This window comes from Gossypium arboreum, chromosome 2 (assembly GCF_025698485.1).
Source record: "Gossypium arboreum isolate Shixiya-1 chromosome 2, ASM2569848v2, whole genome shotgun sequence".
In the NCBI taxonomy this organism is placed as follows: Eukaryota; Viridiplantae; Streptophyta; class Magnoliopsida; order Malvales; family Malvaceae; genus Gossypium; species Gossypium arboreum.
In genome coordinates this window covers 57,791,125-57,805,004 of record NC_069071.1, presented here as the reverse complement: position 1 = coordinate 57,805,004, position 13,880 = coordinate 57,791,125, and the positions used below count along the sequence as shown (strand labels likewise).

The 13,880-nt window shown below is 33.0% G+C and overlaps 2 protein-coding genes across 6 annotated transcripts; both read right to left on the bottom strand.

The window, feature by feature from the left end:
• Positions 1–1,695: 1,695 nt before the first annotated feature.
• LOC108462975 (UDP-sugar pyrophosphorylase-like) lies at positions 1,696–9,834 on the bottom strand. Of its 5 annotated transcripts, none has more exons than XM_053024818.1 (18): positions 9,091–9,834; positions 8,862–8,976; positions 8,672–8,776; positions 8,389–8,505; positions 7,904–8,044; positions 7,500–7,599; positions 6,845–6,972; positions 6,693–6,764; positions 6,534–6,598; positions 6,094–6,154; positions 5,879–5,996; positions 4,928–5,052; positions 4,587–4,663; positions 3,948–4,053; positions 3,689–3,748; positions 3,012–3,092; positions 2,654–2,893; positions 1,696–2,195 (listed from the first exon to the last, which is right to left on the bottom strand). In XM_053024818.1, the coding sequence occupies exons 2-18, from the start codon at positions 8,973–8,975 to the stop codon at positions 2,022–2,024; spliced, it is 1,884 nt and encodes a 627-aa protein (XP_052880778.1). In that variant the 5' UTR covers position 8,976; positions 9,091–9,834; the 3' UTR covers positions 1,696–2,021. The 5 variants fall into 5 exon arrangements, with proteins under 5 accessions (XP_052880778.1, XP_052880777.1, XP_052880775.1 ...); XM_053024817.1 differs by having other exon boundaries at positions 9,163–9,834; XM_053024815.1 differs by having other exon boundaries at positions 8,862–8,991; positions 9,185–9,834.
• Positions 9,835–10,357: 523 nt separating this feature from the next.
• On the bottom strand, positions 10,358–11,760 carry LOC108466640 (NAD(P)H-quinone oxidoreductase subunit M, chloroplastic). Its single transcript, XM_017767026.2, has 2 exons — positions 11,172–11,760; positions 10,358–10,778 (listed from the first exon to the last, which is right to left on the bottom strand). Exons 1-2 carry the CDS (start codon positions 11,613–11,615, stop codon positions 10,596–10,598), a joined length of 627 nt encoding a protein of 208 aa, XP_017622515.1. The 5' UTR covers positions 11,616–11,760; the 3' UTR covers positions 10,358–10,595.
• Between the last annotated feature and the right edge of the window lie 2,120 nt (positions 11,761–13,880).

The window sequence follows — 13,880 nt, the reverse complement described above, 5'->3', positions numbered from 1 at the left end:
TTTACATATTAAGGAGGCCAAAGTCCGGGCCTACGAGCCCCTAAATCCGCCTCTGCTTTTAATTAATTTTGTGTTAATTTTAATATCTTTCTAATTTTTCATTGTGAATTCAATCAAAAAAATTTTAATTGCATAAAGCTTTATAGTGATTCAATTCATCAATTATTTTTCATTGTTTATCATATTGTACTGATAAAAATAAATGATTTTATTTTATATATCTTATGCAATTAATATTATGTTCCTTTACTTTACTTTAATTTACCGAAATGAAATGAGGGCTTATATTCTAGTAAAATAGTTAATATTTTAAAATTGTATTACGATGACATATTCACATAATTAAGTTATAGGTTAAAAACTTAAGGTTGGTTTGGACCCAAATTTAAGATAGTTTATATAAAATATATTAAACTTAAAATCAGATATAACTGATTCTATTTAAAATATAAATTAGTCCGAATTCATAATTTAATGATTAAAGGTGTTTATCGTATTCATGAGTTAGATCCAACTCAATAGCCTTAAATATTTTTATTATGCTAATTAAAAATGCAACCATTTTTCATAATATTATTTTCCAATTTTATGCAAAAAGAAATAGGTCTACCATGGCTGTTTTCCCCAATTAAGCTCATAACAAACCGCCCTTTCATATATGCTTCTCTATAAGTTCACCACTAAATCAGAATATAAACATGGTTGAAAATATTTGATGATCATAACGTATTTCTCAAAAAAGTACGTGTTACAACATGTCAAAGGGAAATTTATATTACGAATGACATAGAGACATGTAAAAAGCGGAATAACGCTGCCGCTAGATGATTCTTCGACTTCGCCACCACAGCCCATCCCTGCCCATAACAATTATACATAATTTTAAATTCTAACCATTAAAAAATGGATTTTTCATTCTTAAACAAATTAAAAATGCAACTAGCAATTATTATATATTTTGTAAATCAAACTTAAAAATTTTTATACATGACTTATTTTACTATTTAAAAGTTATGCCTAATTCGTTTTAATTAAAATGAGTTGTTGTACTGTAAAACATTAAATATATATTATTTTCATAAATAAATTTAAATAAAATTATTATTTGTCTTGACTTAAATAGAATGACAGTTAAAATTGTTGCCCGACATTAATTTAATATAAATTCAAACTGTGTTATCCTATTTCACTCTTAAAATTATTATTTAATGTGACCTAAAGTAAAAAAATTCTGCAGGGGCTACTCATTTCTTATATTTTAATTTATCCTTTTAATTGATTCTTTATATATTTAATTTGTCTTGTACATAATTACACAAATACAATTACAAGTACTCAACATTCAAATCAAGGTTAGATTAGCACGTTGTTGAACTTGAAAGAGTTGTATTATGACCCAATCTCATTGGCATTCTGAGAAAGAAGTCGAAAAAATCTCTTTCGATAGCTTTGGTGGTGGAGTGTTTTTAACATTTTTTAACAGAGGTGGATGGTTTGGTTTGAGAATGAGATGAAAGAAGACAAGCGGTGCATCCTACGTGCCTTGGAGTTGGAGAATTCATTGATGAGCTTTGCTTTGGCTCACCCTTTTAATGCCAAACAATTTGCTTCATTCAGCTTCGTCTCCCTACATAACCCAAAGGGAAATTTACCTCCCTAAAGTCTAAACTAGGGGATATATCTCCAAACATCATATTTTAGACTCCAAAACAATTATTGTTAAACGTATAAACATAATACACATCAAATTATGAACAAAATGCAAGTAGATGTCTGCTACTCTTTCTTGAAAATAATACAAAATTTCCACCTCTTTCCTAATTATTATAGGAAAACTTTTTGAAAATGACAAAAATACTCACCTACAATCCCGAGTAATAAAACAGAGTTTTACCTGCCCAAGAGTAGTAGTACAGATTACTGAACGAAAGGGATTTATTCCTGCTATCAAGTAAATGATAGTGTCTCCACATAAAGCTTTCCCAGAAAGAACAAATGAATTGCTGCGTCTCCGTATATCTTCAACATTGTGGCTTTAAGATGAATTTGCCAGTTTCACTGTAAGTTTGCTCCAATTGCTCCAATCTGTTGATTTTGAAACCCCTGATCCTCAGCTCCTCGGGGCTACTCGAATCTTTGTAGTGAATCCTCTCAAGAAGCCAGCCCTTGTTTTGTATTGATCCTTCTACTTTAACCTGTTTCCGAAACCATTGTTATTACACAATTGTTCTTCAACTGAACTAAGCTTGAATCCCAAAGTAAAATTGTCCAGAAATGCAAAATAGCCTTCCACAATTGCAAGTAGAGAAGACTCATATTCTTAACTAGTTTAATATATCATCTAATGCATGATAAGTGGACTGAGCGGATAATGAAGTGATAAGAAACACAATGATCAGGCATGAATTTCGAAGAAAGAAGAATGTAAGAAACTAAAAGCCATGAAAGCCAACATATTTTATGCTACAACATCTCTTGCGATATTTCAAAATACGGCACCAAATTACAAAATATATGGAACAATCAAAGCTTAAAACATCAGATTATGACAACAAATATATTAAACTTGTTGCAAAAGAGTGCAAGGAAAAAGATCCAAGGAAGAACATATTAAATAATAGAATGCACTGACCATCAGTTTATAATGGCATACCTCTGCACCATCAATAGAGTTGATGATAAGAGCTCCATCCAAGGATAGATCTTCAAGAAAGATATTGCGGCCCTTAAGGACCATGGTAGATCTTTGAGACACCGAGCAACTTTGACGAACTTTGCTTTTGATCTCAGAAAAAGTAAGCCCCCATTTAGGCTTCCATGTAATACGCGGCCACACTTCCACCTCTTGTCCATTGAAAACCTGTTGTACTGGACCCTCCACTTGGACACCAGCCTGTCAAATGTAAAAAATTTGACACCAAAAGATTTAACAATAACAAGAGAGAGCGAAAATATATTCTAAATGAGACAGATTCTATCACTTAAAGTTAGCCTAAGAGCAGCATGACCACCTTTACAAGGATGAGACTGTTTGCACGATAAATGGCCATTTCTCCAGAAGTTGCACTGTGATATGGGTTTCCTTTTGGTACCTTAATCAAGGTTGAAAGAACATTAATAGAATCAAACAGACAAAGGTAATGATTAGAAATATTCAAATAGGAGCCTCGGTACAAAGAGAGTAGAGACAATAAACAGCCTAAACGTTGCTTGCTTGAAGATTAGCCAAGAGCAGTTTAAGGGAGATGGAAATTGAATAGGCTAGCATAAATCCATCTAAATAACTTTTACCATATCCCTTGAAACTGTGTTGTTCTTTCCAGAAAATAAAGAAAGAGGTAAAATGGTTTCTATTAAACTTTGCGGCATAATTATACCAAAGAAGGTTATTAGCATATTAAGGCTGTATGATGTGAGAGAACAAAAAGAAAAACGGTTTTCAATCAGAAATTTTCACACTCTGAAATAGACTCCTGAAAGAAAATGCAGAACATAATCTGCATGTTAGAAATTTTCATATTTCGATCTTTACAGAAGACCCTAATTAGACTGTCAATCAGTTGTTTATAAACCAACCGACACTAGAAATCATGGATTTGGGACATACTAGATTGTTATAATTGAAAAAAAAAAACAAAAAGGGGTTAAATAGAGAAAGATGGCAGAAATTAATAAAACATCATTTCACCTTAGAAGCATCCTCAGGGTTGTTTTTCACAGGTGCATAAGCAAGCCATTTATCCATCACCTATACAATAGCATGACAGCAGGTTTAGTGATGAGAAAATATTAAATAGCAAATTTTACATAATCAAAATAGAAGCATCTTCCTTTCTCATGGCAGATCACAAGAGAAGCACGTTCGTATTGGATGGAAGATAAGTAAGGTCTGTCAAAGACCAAAAGCTTAAGTGAAATAACAGGGAAGGCTTGAAACCATCAATTACCGTAAATCCAACTCTTGCCGTTGGAGGCAATGTTTTAGGGTAGTCTTGCATCATACACTCTAGTCGAGTTGAGGACTTAAATGATGTTTTACTGGCATCTTTATATCTGCAGTAGCATAAGACAAAGGAGATGGCATTGTCAAGACTCACTCACTTCTATACAATGAATTGTATAGGAAAAATTCACAAAGTAGGATCCTGTGATATCAACTGTCAGATAAATGTTAAGTTGTTGAAGATTTTTCCACCATGATTTGGAATCAACAGAATCTAACTTCTTTAATGGCTAGGAAACTAACACTTATAAACTAGAAGACATTTCTTACAGCAAGAAGTTCTAGGAACTAAATACAGTTCTTGAATGTTTGTGACAACCAGCCATGCGAATTCAACAGATGATGCAGATGAGAATACCGTGTATTTCAAAAATCCAGCATTTACATTTTTTTCCAGAAATTCTGTTTTCCTCATATGCATATAAGCTTTTAGGTTTATAAAAGAATTATCTAATTAAAAAAGAACTACAAACCTTTTAATCTAAATTCTTGTTATAAGCAACAAGAAGCTGTAAAATAATCAATAAAGCAGAAGACTAACAAGTTTCAATCATAATTAGCAAAGATGAAAAGGAAGAATTACTTAGGGTTAACAAATTCCTTTATCGCCCCTCCTGTTTTTGTCAGCTCCTCAATGTATGGACCAAGCTCCAAAATAAGCTGTAAAACAGAACCAAAATAATAGAACGTGGTAGTAAATTATACAAACCAAGATCAAATTTCATGAAAGTCACCATGATTACAATGACAGTTTCAGTTGGTGAAACTTTCATTAGTCATGCTATTTTCTACCATCTTGATTATAAGTAAAGAGTTCATGCTATAATCAAAATAAACAAATCAGATAAAACATCAAAAGCCTCATTTTGTTTATACATCATGATAGACATCCCCTGGAAATGAAAATAATTATTTTGAGCTTACTTGGTTTATATTTCCTGGGAAAGGAGAATAACCAGTCTCACAATCAGCATCTCCATCAGGATGTCCAGCAGCTCTAAGCAGAGGATCAAGCTGATTGTACTCCACATTGATCACCATTGATCTTCCTGAAGCCAATTTCATGGGACGTTACTAATAGTGAAGCATAAATTACTGGGCCTTCAATGCCTAAAAGGCCTATATGGCGTAGTTGTATTATATCTATGTGTGTGAGAGAAAACAAAAAGGAGTAGGTGGAGAAAAAGAAGCAATTATGCACCATGCTATCTCCTCAGCTACTTTAGAATGAACTAATTATGGCATATCCAAGATGTAGGAGAAAAAAAAATATGTAAAAAAATGTATTTATAGAAAAATTATGTAATGAACGAATGAGGCTTTGGTTGAAATGGTAAAGTCGAGGCTTTGGAGACTATGGTGTCCTAGGTTCAAGTCCAACCATGTGTGGGTACTTTTCTAGGTTTAAATTGATTTTTATAGATTTTATATAAATATGTATAAAGACAAAATACCTTCATGTAATATTTGTTACTTTGTAAAAAAGTTGAGTTTTTAGTCATTTCTCAACTGAGTTGATGTCTGGTTGACTCGTGAAACCAACTCAATGAGAGACTTAAATATATAGTATAGATGTAAAAAGATATAATACCTTCATATAATATTTGTTACTTTGTAAAAAAAAAAAAGTTTTTAGTCAACTAAGTTGATGTTCAGTTGACTTGCGACACCAACTTAGTGAGAGACTTAAATATAGTATAGATAAAGCACAAGGCAAAAGTGACACCAAGAAATCAGAAATTACTGAAGTGTAAACCTATTAGTCAAATGTTCAAATGTCAACATCCATAGAGAAATAGGTTAATAAGAAAATACACTCACACACGCTATTGGCAGTTCTAGGTTCCAAGAATTATTAGTGTTTCATGTATATACCATCACTATGAGTAAGTCTTGTAATTCCTCCCATGGCCTCTTTTGCTTTCCGTTGAACAGCAAGAGAGTTGACCTGGTATTGTTTAGTAGCACTGACTCCTAGAGATGCCGGAATGGCCTAACATTGAAATCATAGAAAATTTTATTTATAACCAGTTTTCCACTGTTAATATAAGAAAACTATAAATGAAAAGATTGCAATTTTAGCTGTTAACCTTGAAAAGAAGTCCATTTGTGTCTTGAAAAAAGAGAACCCATCTCAAACCAGCATCAAGCCTAGAAAAAAATGAATATACAAATATGATGTAAAATATAGAAAGTTATAGTTAACCCAATTTCAAAAGGGTGGCATTTGACTTCTTTATGCAATGTCGATAATGTTGAGACAAGACAAGTGGGCTTTACAAAAATGTTACTTTTCAGTACATGATTGCTTGATTTACCACCTCATGCACAGGGTCACAGTTTGTTTGTTTCAATATTATAGCTTAAAATGGATCAGAAACCACAATTTTTTTGCCTTACTAATATAAGGAGAGACAATGGCAGGAGCAGACACAAAATATCATCTTATAAACTTTGAGGAAACTTGCAAAGGCATGAAAGAAATTCTCAATGCCAGATTCTAGAAGCATTGTAAGATTTTGTGACATACCATACTTTCAGAAGGCCACTAGAGTAAAGAAGGGAGTGCACATCACCATGGCCATGAGGTTTTGTCTAAAAAGGCCAGAAAATAGTTCAGGAAAGAACCTAATGGTTTTATCAATTAAAATATAACCACTGTTTTGCATACAGTGTTTACAATGGTTACCTGAATTTGGTATTTGTTATGAGGGTCCAAAGCAAGCCTAGCATCATTATCATCTAAACATGCAACTTTTTCCTGCAAGAAAATATGACATTGTATGTAAAGCAACTTAACAACAGCTTTAACCAAAAACACATCAATGAGTGATTGCAAACCTGCTTAAGAAGTTTGACTTGTGTAGGTTTCATCCCAAAGTAAGAATTTGATTCCAAAACCTCCAATGTGCGGGTATGTGTGTCATCCGATGTCATGATAACAAAAGGAATATCTTTTTGAAATGTGCCTAAAATTTAGACACAGAGAGAGAATGAACTTAAGTAAATAAAAGAGCAAATAAGTTATAAAATGCAACTAGCAATGCAATATTTTAGAAAAGAGGTTGTTTAATTCCTTTTAACTTATTGAGGCAAATATGAACTGCTTCTGCTAGCTGGACCAGGGAGATTGTTTGCAAAGTATTTAACAAGCTCAGGTGACATAGATGGTTGCACCATAGCTGTTTATATAAAGCAAAATTTTCAAACAGATACATATATGCATGCTTTCTTTGAAAGTGGCCTTTCTGATGATGGCTAGATTCTAAACCTAAGTTATCCAAGTGGCTTTCTTTTCCATGGTTCAGGCACTAAGCAATTGCTCATACATTTCAACAAGTGAAATAGAACTGCTCAGTTAATTCTCATTAATTGCTGCCATTCATAATACTGAAGGGAAATAACACTTGATTTTTCTTGATCACATGGAGAAGCAACATTTAAAATGCTATATAATGAGGAACGGCTACTAACAAATGAGAGATGTCATACAAACCTTGTGTGAGCCTACAGCTACCTTCCTGAAGAGCAAGAATAGCCTCAATGTAGAGTTGTAAGAAACATGTTCCGGTAGTGGCCTCTGCTAAAAGTGCCACCTACAAGGTGTAAAAAGTAGCTAGTCAAATATTTTCTTTGGGAAGCAACACTGGTTAAGGGTGTTTGAAAAGGTTTAATTGGTGCAACATCAAATATGTGATCAACCCTCTTTGAGAAAAAAGAGGAAAAAAGTGTCCATGCAATATCTAGTGCAGACAAGCATGAATCATGAAACCATCACTAAACACAAAAAATATCTCAAAATTTTATTTCAACTACATAAGTTCTGTAGTTTTTATGAAATCAAAAATTTAAAATTAACAGCAAAAGCACAATATTATCCATCCCTGTCACTCTATCTACCTTAATTCCGTTGTATCCAAGACGTTCACCAAGACCCCCTGCAACAAGAACAAATGCAGCATTTTGGGCTTCTTTAACACCTGCCTCCTCATATTTGATGAAATTATCATCACAAAAAGAGAGAACCTCTCCTGTGGGAACCTGCAAAAGACATCCGCTGTGTTTAAGACGAAGTTGAATGCAAAATTGAAGAGAAGGACATTACAAGGGCATAAAACCATATACTAATGTCAATTTACATCTGTTAAAGCATCCAATCTAAAACCAATTGAGCTTCTGTCAAAAAAAAAAAACAATTGAGCTATGCTACCCTTTCCAGCCCAGGATAAATTGCAATACTTAATAATAACACCAAACTTCTATATACGACGAACACAGAAACCCAATACTTAACAATAACACCAGTTAACAACTGGATGTTGATTACACCACAAGAATCTGAAAAAAAAAATTAAAGTTTCAGCGTGAAAGACTAATTTCGTTACCGAAGGTGTGAAGCCATCATATGGGCTCTTCCCTACTTTTGAATCCGCTAAGAGCTCCCTAGCATTTTTAATATACGATGCCAAACCGCCAGGATAGCTTGTATTTAGCTTCGCAACCTATAAAAGAAAATTTATTCAAAAATATAATCCACAATACATATTTCATCAAACATATCTAAAATAGCAGAGACTTGAGGGAATGAAATACTTAAAATCAATTTGATGATTAAAAACAATTTAATTCACTGTAGGATTCGATAGCTATAGAAAAAGAAAAGGAGACCTGATCGAAGAATGCTTTCTTTTTGTCGTCCTCGACGCCAGCATCTGTCCATTGCTGAAACAAATGGCTCTGCCCCATCTCCACCAACATCTTACCCAATTCAATCTGCCAAAAGCACATAATTCACATATTCGTATATCTTATACGTATATATCTATACAGCTTTTTTTTCTTTTGGAAAATGCAAGACCTGGTCCGGAGAAAGGAGGCAGAGATTCTTGACAAGATTAGAAGGCCAATCCCCGGCGTTGATGTTGAGGTTGGAGAGAATGTCCGCCTCTGAATCCACCGTCGCCGAAACCATTCTGGCCGGAATTGTACTTTTTTCAAATATAAATAAATGAAACATAAAGTTGAAAAGAATTTTACGTAATAAAAAAAATTCAAAAAGTAAGAAGAGAGGAGGAGAGAGGAAGAACTTAGAAGCAGATCCTAGAGAGAATGTCGCCGAAATGATAGTGACTGATTACTAGATATTACAGGTCACCAACCGTTAGTTTATTTGAAACCCACCTCTTCACTCTTCAACAGATCTACAATTCCATCAGCCTTCCTGCCAAACCTTTGTTCCTTAAATATTTTCAAATTCATCATTTTAAAATTAATTTTTATTTTATTATAATTTTATAGCCGATAATAATATTCAATTTATTGTAAGTTTCACTAATCATTTGAGTCTCTTCCTACTTTTTTCTCATTATTTGCTTTGGTTCAATGGTTTTGGTTGAGCAGATCTTTCTGAGCTTGTTAAATTTTCATTATTTATTCAGCATTCATACGGTTTAAATGGAATTTCTTCTTATAGAAAGTTAGTCTGTTACTCTTTGCAGACCCAAGATGAAAATTGAAGAATCCAGGCATTGATCAACACCAAATTTAATCTTTTCCATTGACTTTTGGAGGCTAGTGTTTCTCATGGATTCCTTCGTTTTCATCCTGCCCAAGGCCTCTTTAGATGCTACTATATTTTCTCCGGAAAAATCTAGAGCTGGGGAAAGAAGAGGGTGGATTTTGAAACTGCAGTTCTTTTGCATTGTTGATGAACCCAGTTTAATGGAATTATCATTCAGTGAAAATAAGACACTGGATTAATGAATCCTCAATTTGCTTCTATATTTCAGAAATGAAGATGAAACTTATATTATTGGGCATACTTCAATTTTATCCAATGTACTTTAAAGTTGTTTTGAATCAAGATTAAAATTTTATGTTCTTAGATAAACCAGAATCACCTAGCTATAAGCACACAATAATAATAATAATAAGTGTATAAAACACTTATTAACTTGAACATACATGTCCATAGCATTATTAATAACTCTTTTCTCGTTCAGAAATCATAAATATTTGCATAGATTTTCGTGTCATTATTAATACACACATGGTTGCTTGATGCAAATTGCATAAACAGGTGTTTATAACTATTTCCCTTTTTAGCAATGCCTCTAAATCTGTAGTTGCTATGTTACTTGGTCCTAGGTATCAGATATGTCTAAGAAGGATATGTTCAAACTTTTTCTTAGATTTTCATGTATTTGAGGAGTCTTTGCAAGATTATATCTCCATACTCATATCCAAATATGCATCAGACACGGATAATAGTTGTGTTTGTTTGTCAGATGCTGCTCAAGAAGGTGCATTTCAACCTGTACAAGTAGTATATGAATGCTTTTGGATGAGTTGAGATTTTATTTAAATTAACATCAATATCCCTGTATTATAAAGCAAATCTAGTGTAGCAATGGGCACACATGCATAAGGCCTCACTTGTGAATATTTTTTACTATTAGTGAATGTAAACATCAGGTTTCTCTGCCAAATAGGTAAGTTCCGATGACCATAGATTCTGCACTTGATACAACATTATGAAACTTAATATATGGCCCTCGTCTGTCTATGCCCTTTTTGTGAGAATCGTTATCATTTATCCATCTTGAAACTGCCCATCATTGTTGTTATTGAATAGAATGCGCGGCTTTCCCATGCTGAAGTTTAGTACCTTGGCATCCATGTTGTATTTAATTTCTCCATCATATAGTAGCTTCCTGATATAGTGCTCTATGTCTGAACCTATCAATCGAAGCGTGTACTCTGTCAATGGCGCTCCCTGTTCGCATATCATGCATTAGTTCTCTTTAAAGCAGAAAGTTGAGCATGCTAAACAAATCGAAAGGCAGTTGTTTATCATCCGTCTGACATTTAATTATGGGGTCAGATAGAAATTTTCATTTTTGAAATGATTAGGCTGATCTAGACATGAATGCAAAGCTAAACGGGTTCAAGAATTAAGTACTACGATTGAAAATTGAGCTCACTCCCCCAAGAAACTCAGCTAAACCCCAACTCAGAAATCCATGTTCCTGGTTCTGCGATCCTTTAGCTATGTATTTCCCAGTTTTGATAGTGATAGTTCCTAGACTGATTTACTAATATCAGCCAAGACTTAATAGTTTCCACTAACCAAACTCAATCATAGAATCAAGAAAGAAAAGTGGGTTACCTCATAATGATCCACAAGCTCTTGGAAGTACGAATAAACTTTATTGCAAGTTTCAGGAGTCCAAACAAACTCATCAGTAGGGTCAAGTATAAGGGTGAGTTTATCCATCTGAGTTTGATCGAACTCAGAGGTTTCAGGATCAATGTAGGCAGCATAGATCCTGACGTGCCTCGTAACACTGCTAAGCCACTGTCCTCCATAATCTTTGCCCATGTTTTTGCTCTTTACATTCAGTTGTTTTTCCACTGGCCTTGGTTGTGTAGGTTGTTGTTGCTTAACCTTTTCTTGCTCTTCCTGCACTTTAGCTTCTTGTGTTTCACCAACTTCAGCTTGCTGCTGAGCCGAAACCGAAAGAACCCTTTTCATTCTCAAGTCTCTTTTCCCTCCACTCCAACTCAACATGGAGAATTTTGTGCAGGCCACGTAAGAGGAAGTTGCAGCCATGTTTGAAATCTTAAAGGTTGAGTGGATTTTTCAGAAGCATAATGCTTCTTTATGTATTTCTTCATCCCGAAATTTCATTTATGGGCCTTTATTTTTGGTGAATTCATATTAAGCTTGTCAAATTTGATCCTTTAGTTTTGTGGATAAGTCTTTTTGTTTTTTTTCCAAGGGGGGGTTGGCTTGGGCTGAGCTTGCTTTTGATTGTGGTGGAGAAACAAAGGAGATTGCCTGCCATCAATTCGGATAATTTGGCCTTTGGGCAATAATAATCTCTTTAACTTAAATTAATAAGTTAAATTTTTTATATATGCATAAATTTTGATGAATTAATAATTTATATTATTATCTTTTGAATGTTTTAAGTTTTTTTTTTTTTTTTTTGCTCTATTTCGCATAATCAGATTTTAATCTAACTTGAACAATCTGAATTCTTCTGCAATATCTACTTCCTGTTTTAAGAGAAAACTGAAAACTTACGCTCTCTACTCTGTACACCATTATATATCTCCCTCTACTGTAATGTGATCAGATTATATCCAAAATTGATTGCTTCATCACTTGGACCAATATTACATAACTAGAAACTGAGCAAACGGTTCTAATTTGGTAAAAGACTGAACACCCCAACCAAAAAATTAACCATTCTTTTATATATTTTTATTTTATTAAATTATTGTTTGAGTTGCAGTTTAACCCATTGAATTGTTTCAATAAAAATTCGATGATTTGATCGGTTCAACCATCGGTTCAGTTCTTACATCATTGACATTCTTAGCTTTACTACACAAAAACAACTTAATCATCTTTCAATTTTGTTGAGATTTTGACCTCTCGAGAAGAAGTATGTGAAGTGTGTTGTCCATCGAAGAATAATGGACCCCCTCAACAAGTCATGTATTAGGTCTAGGTTCCTATGCTCGATTTATCCTAGGATTTTTTCCCCCGACTCTACCAAGAGTTTGAGGAGGTAGCAAGTTCATAAAGTAGGAGTTCCACCTTCATCCGTTAACGAAATGTCAACATTTTGCTCTCAATGGGATTTGAACGTGCACCTTGTATGGTATTTGTGGGTAAGCTTAGAACAAATGCCATGTTGACATTTCCTTTATGCGCGAAGGCACTCCCGCTCTATGAACCCACCACCTTCTCAAGCTCTCAATGAAGTTACTATGCAAACCCACTCAGGCTCTTAGTAAAGTCAGGAGACAAAACTAAGGCTAAAATCGAGTATAAACACCCCGAGCCTAATGTTAGACCTATTGAGGGCTTCTGTCAACTCTTGACGAATGACATTTTGCAGACTTCTCTCCAAGAAGTCAAAATCCTCTTAACAAATTTCTATTAGCATTTAGTTCCAAAGTCCAGACATGGAGTTAAAAAGCACATTAAGATAATATTTGAAAAGCCACCTAATAATGGGATTTGGGTGTAATTGGTTGTAATTATATAAAAATGACATGTTTGGATAACTATTGTAATTGATGGGTCCCACTGAATTAGGTGTAATTCGACAGTCAAATTACACTTTTCAATTCCTAAGTGGACGTGAGAATTTAAAGAATTAAGTAGGTAATTACACCCAAATATAATTTTAAAACATTATTTTTATACAAGTAATATAAATTATAGTATAAACATAAACATATATGAGTGTTTGGGATGGTTATGACAAAAATTTCTTATATTATAAATCCTAAAAATTATGTTATAAAAATAATTTATATATTTTATAAAATTATAGAAACAATTATATTATTTAAATCCTAACAAAATTCTAAAGTTATGGCAAAAATTTATTATAAAAATATTTTACATGTTATAAAAGTATTATAATATATTTAATCATAAAATTTTCTGGCCAAAAACTATGAACATATTTTTTATGGGTCCATGCTATATATTATAAAAATAATATATTTATTCATAAAAATATTATAGTTTTTTGTTTTTATCATAACTTATTTATTAAAAATAGCTTTCTAAAGTGATGATAAAAATATACATTATTTATAAGAAGTGTTAATAAAATTTATTGGACAATTTATAAAACCTTTTTATATAGGTTATATATATAAATTTTATATTATTTTTACTTAATTTATGTATTATAAAAGAAAAGATATAACCCAACATAACTTTTTTCTCCAAATTAACTATATATAAGTTTTTATAATTAAAGCTATAGACTATTTAGATTGTGAACCCAAATATTATAAGGTTGATGCTAATTATGCAAATATAAAATGTTTCTTACACCATATTGTA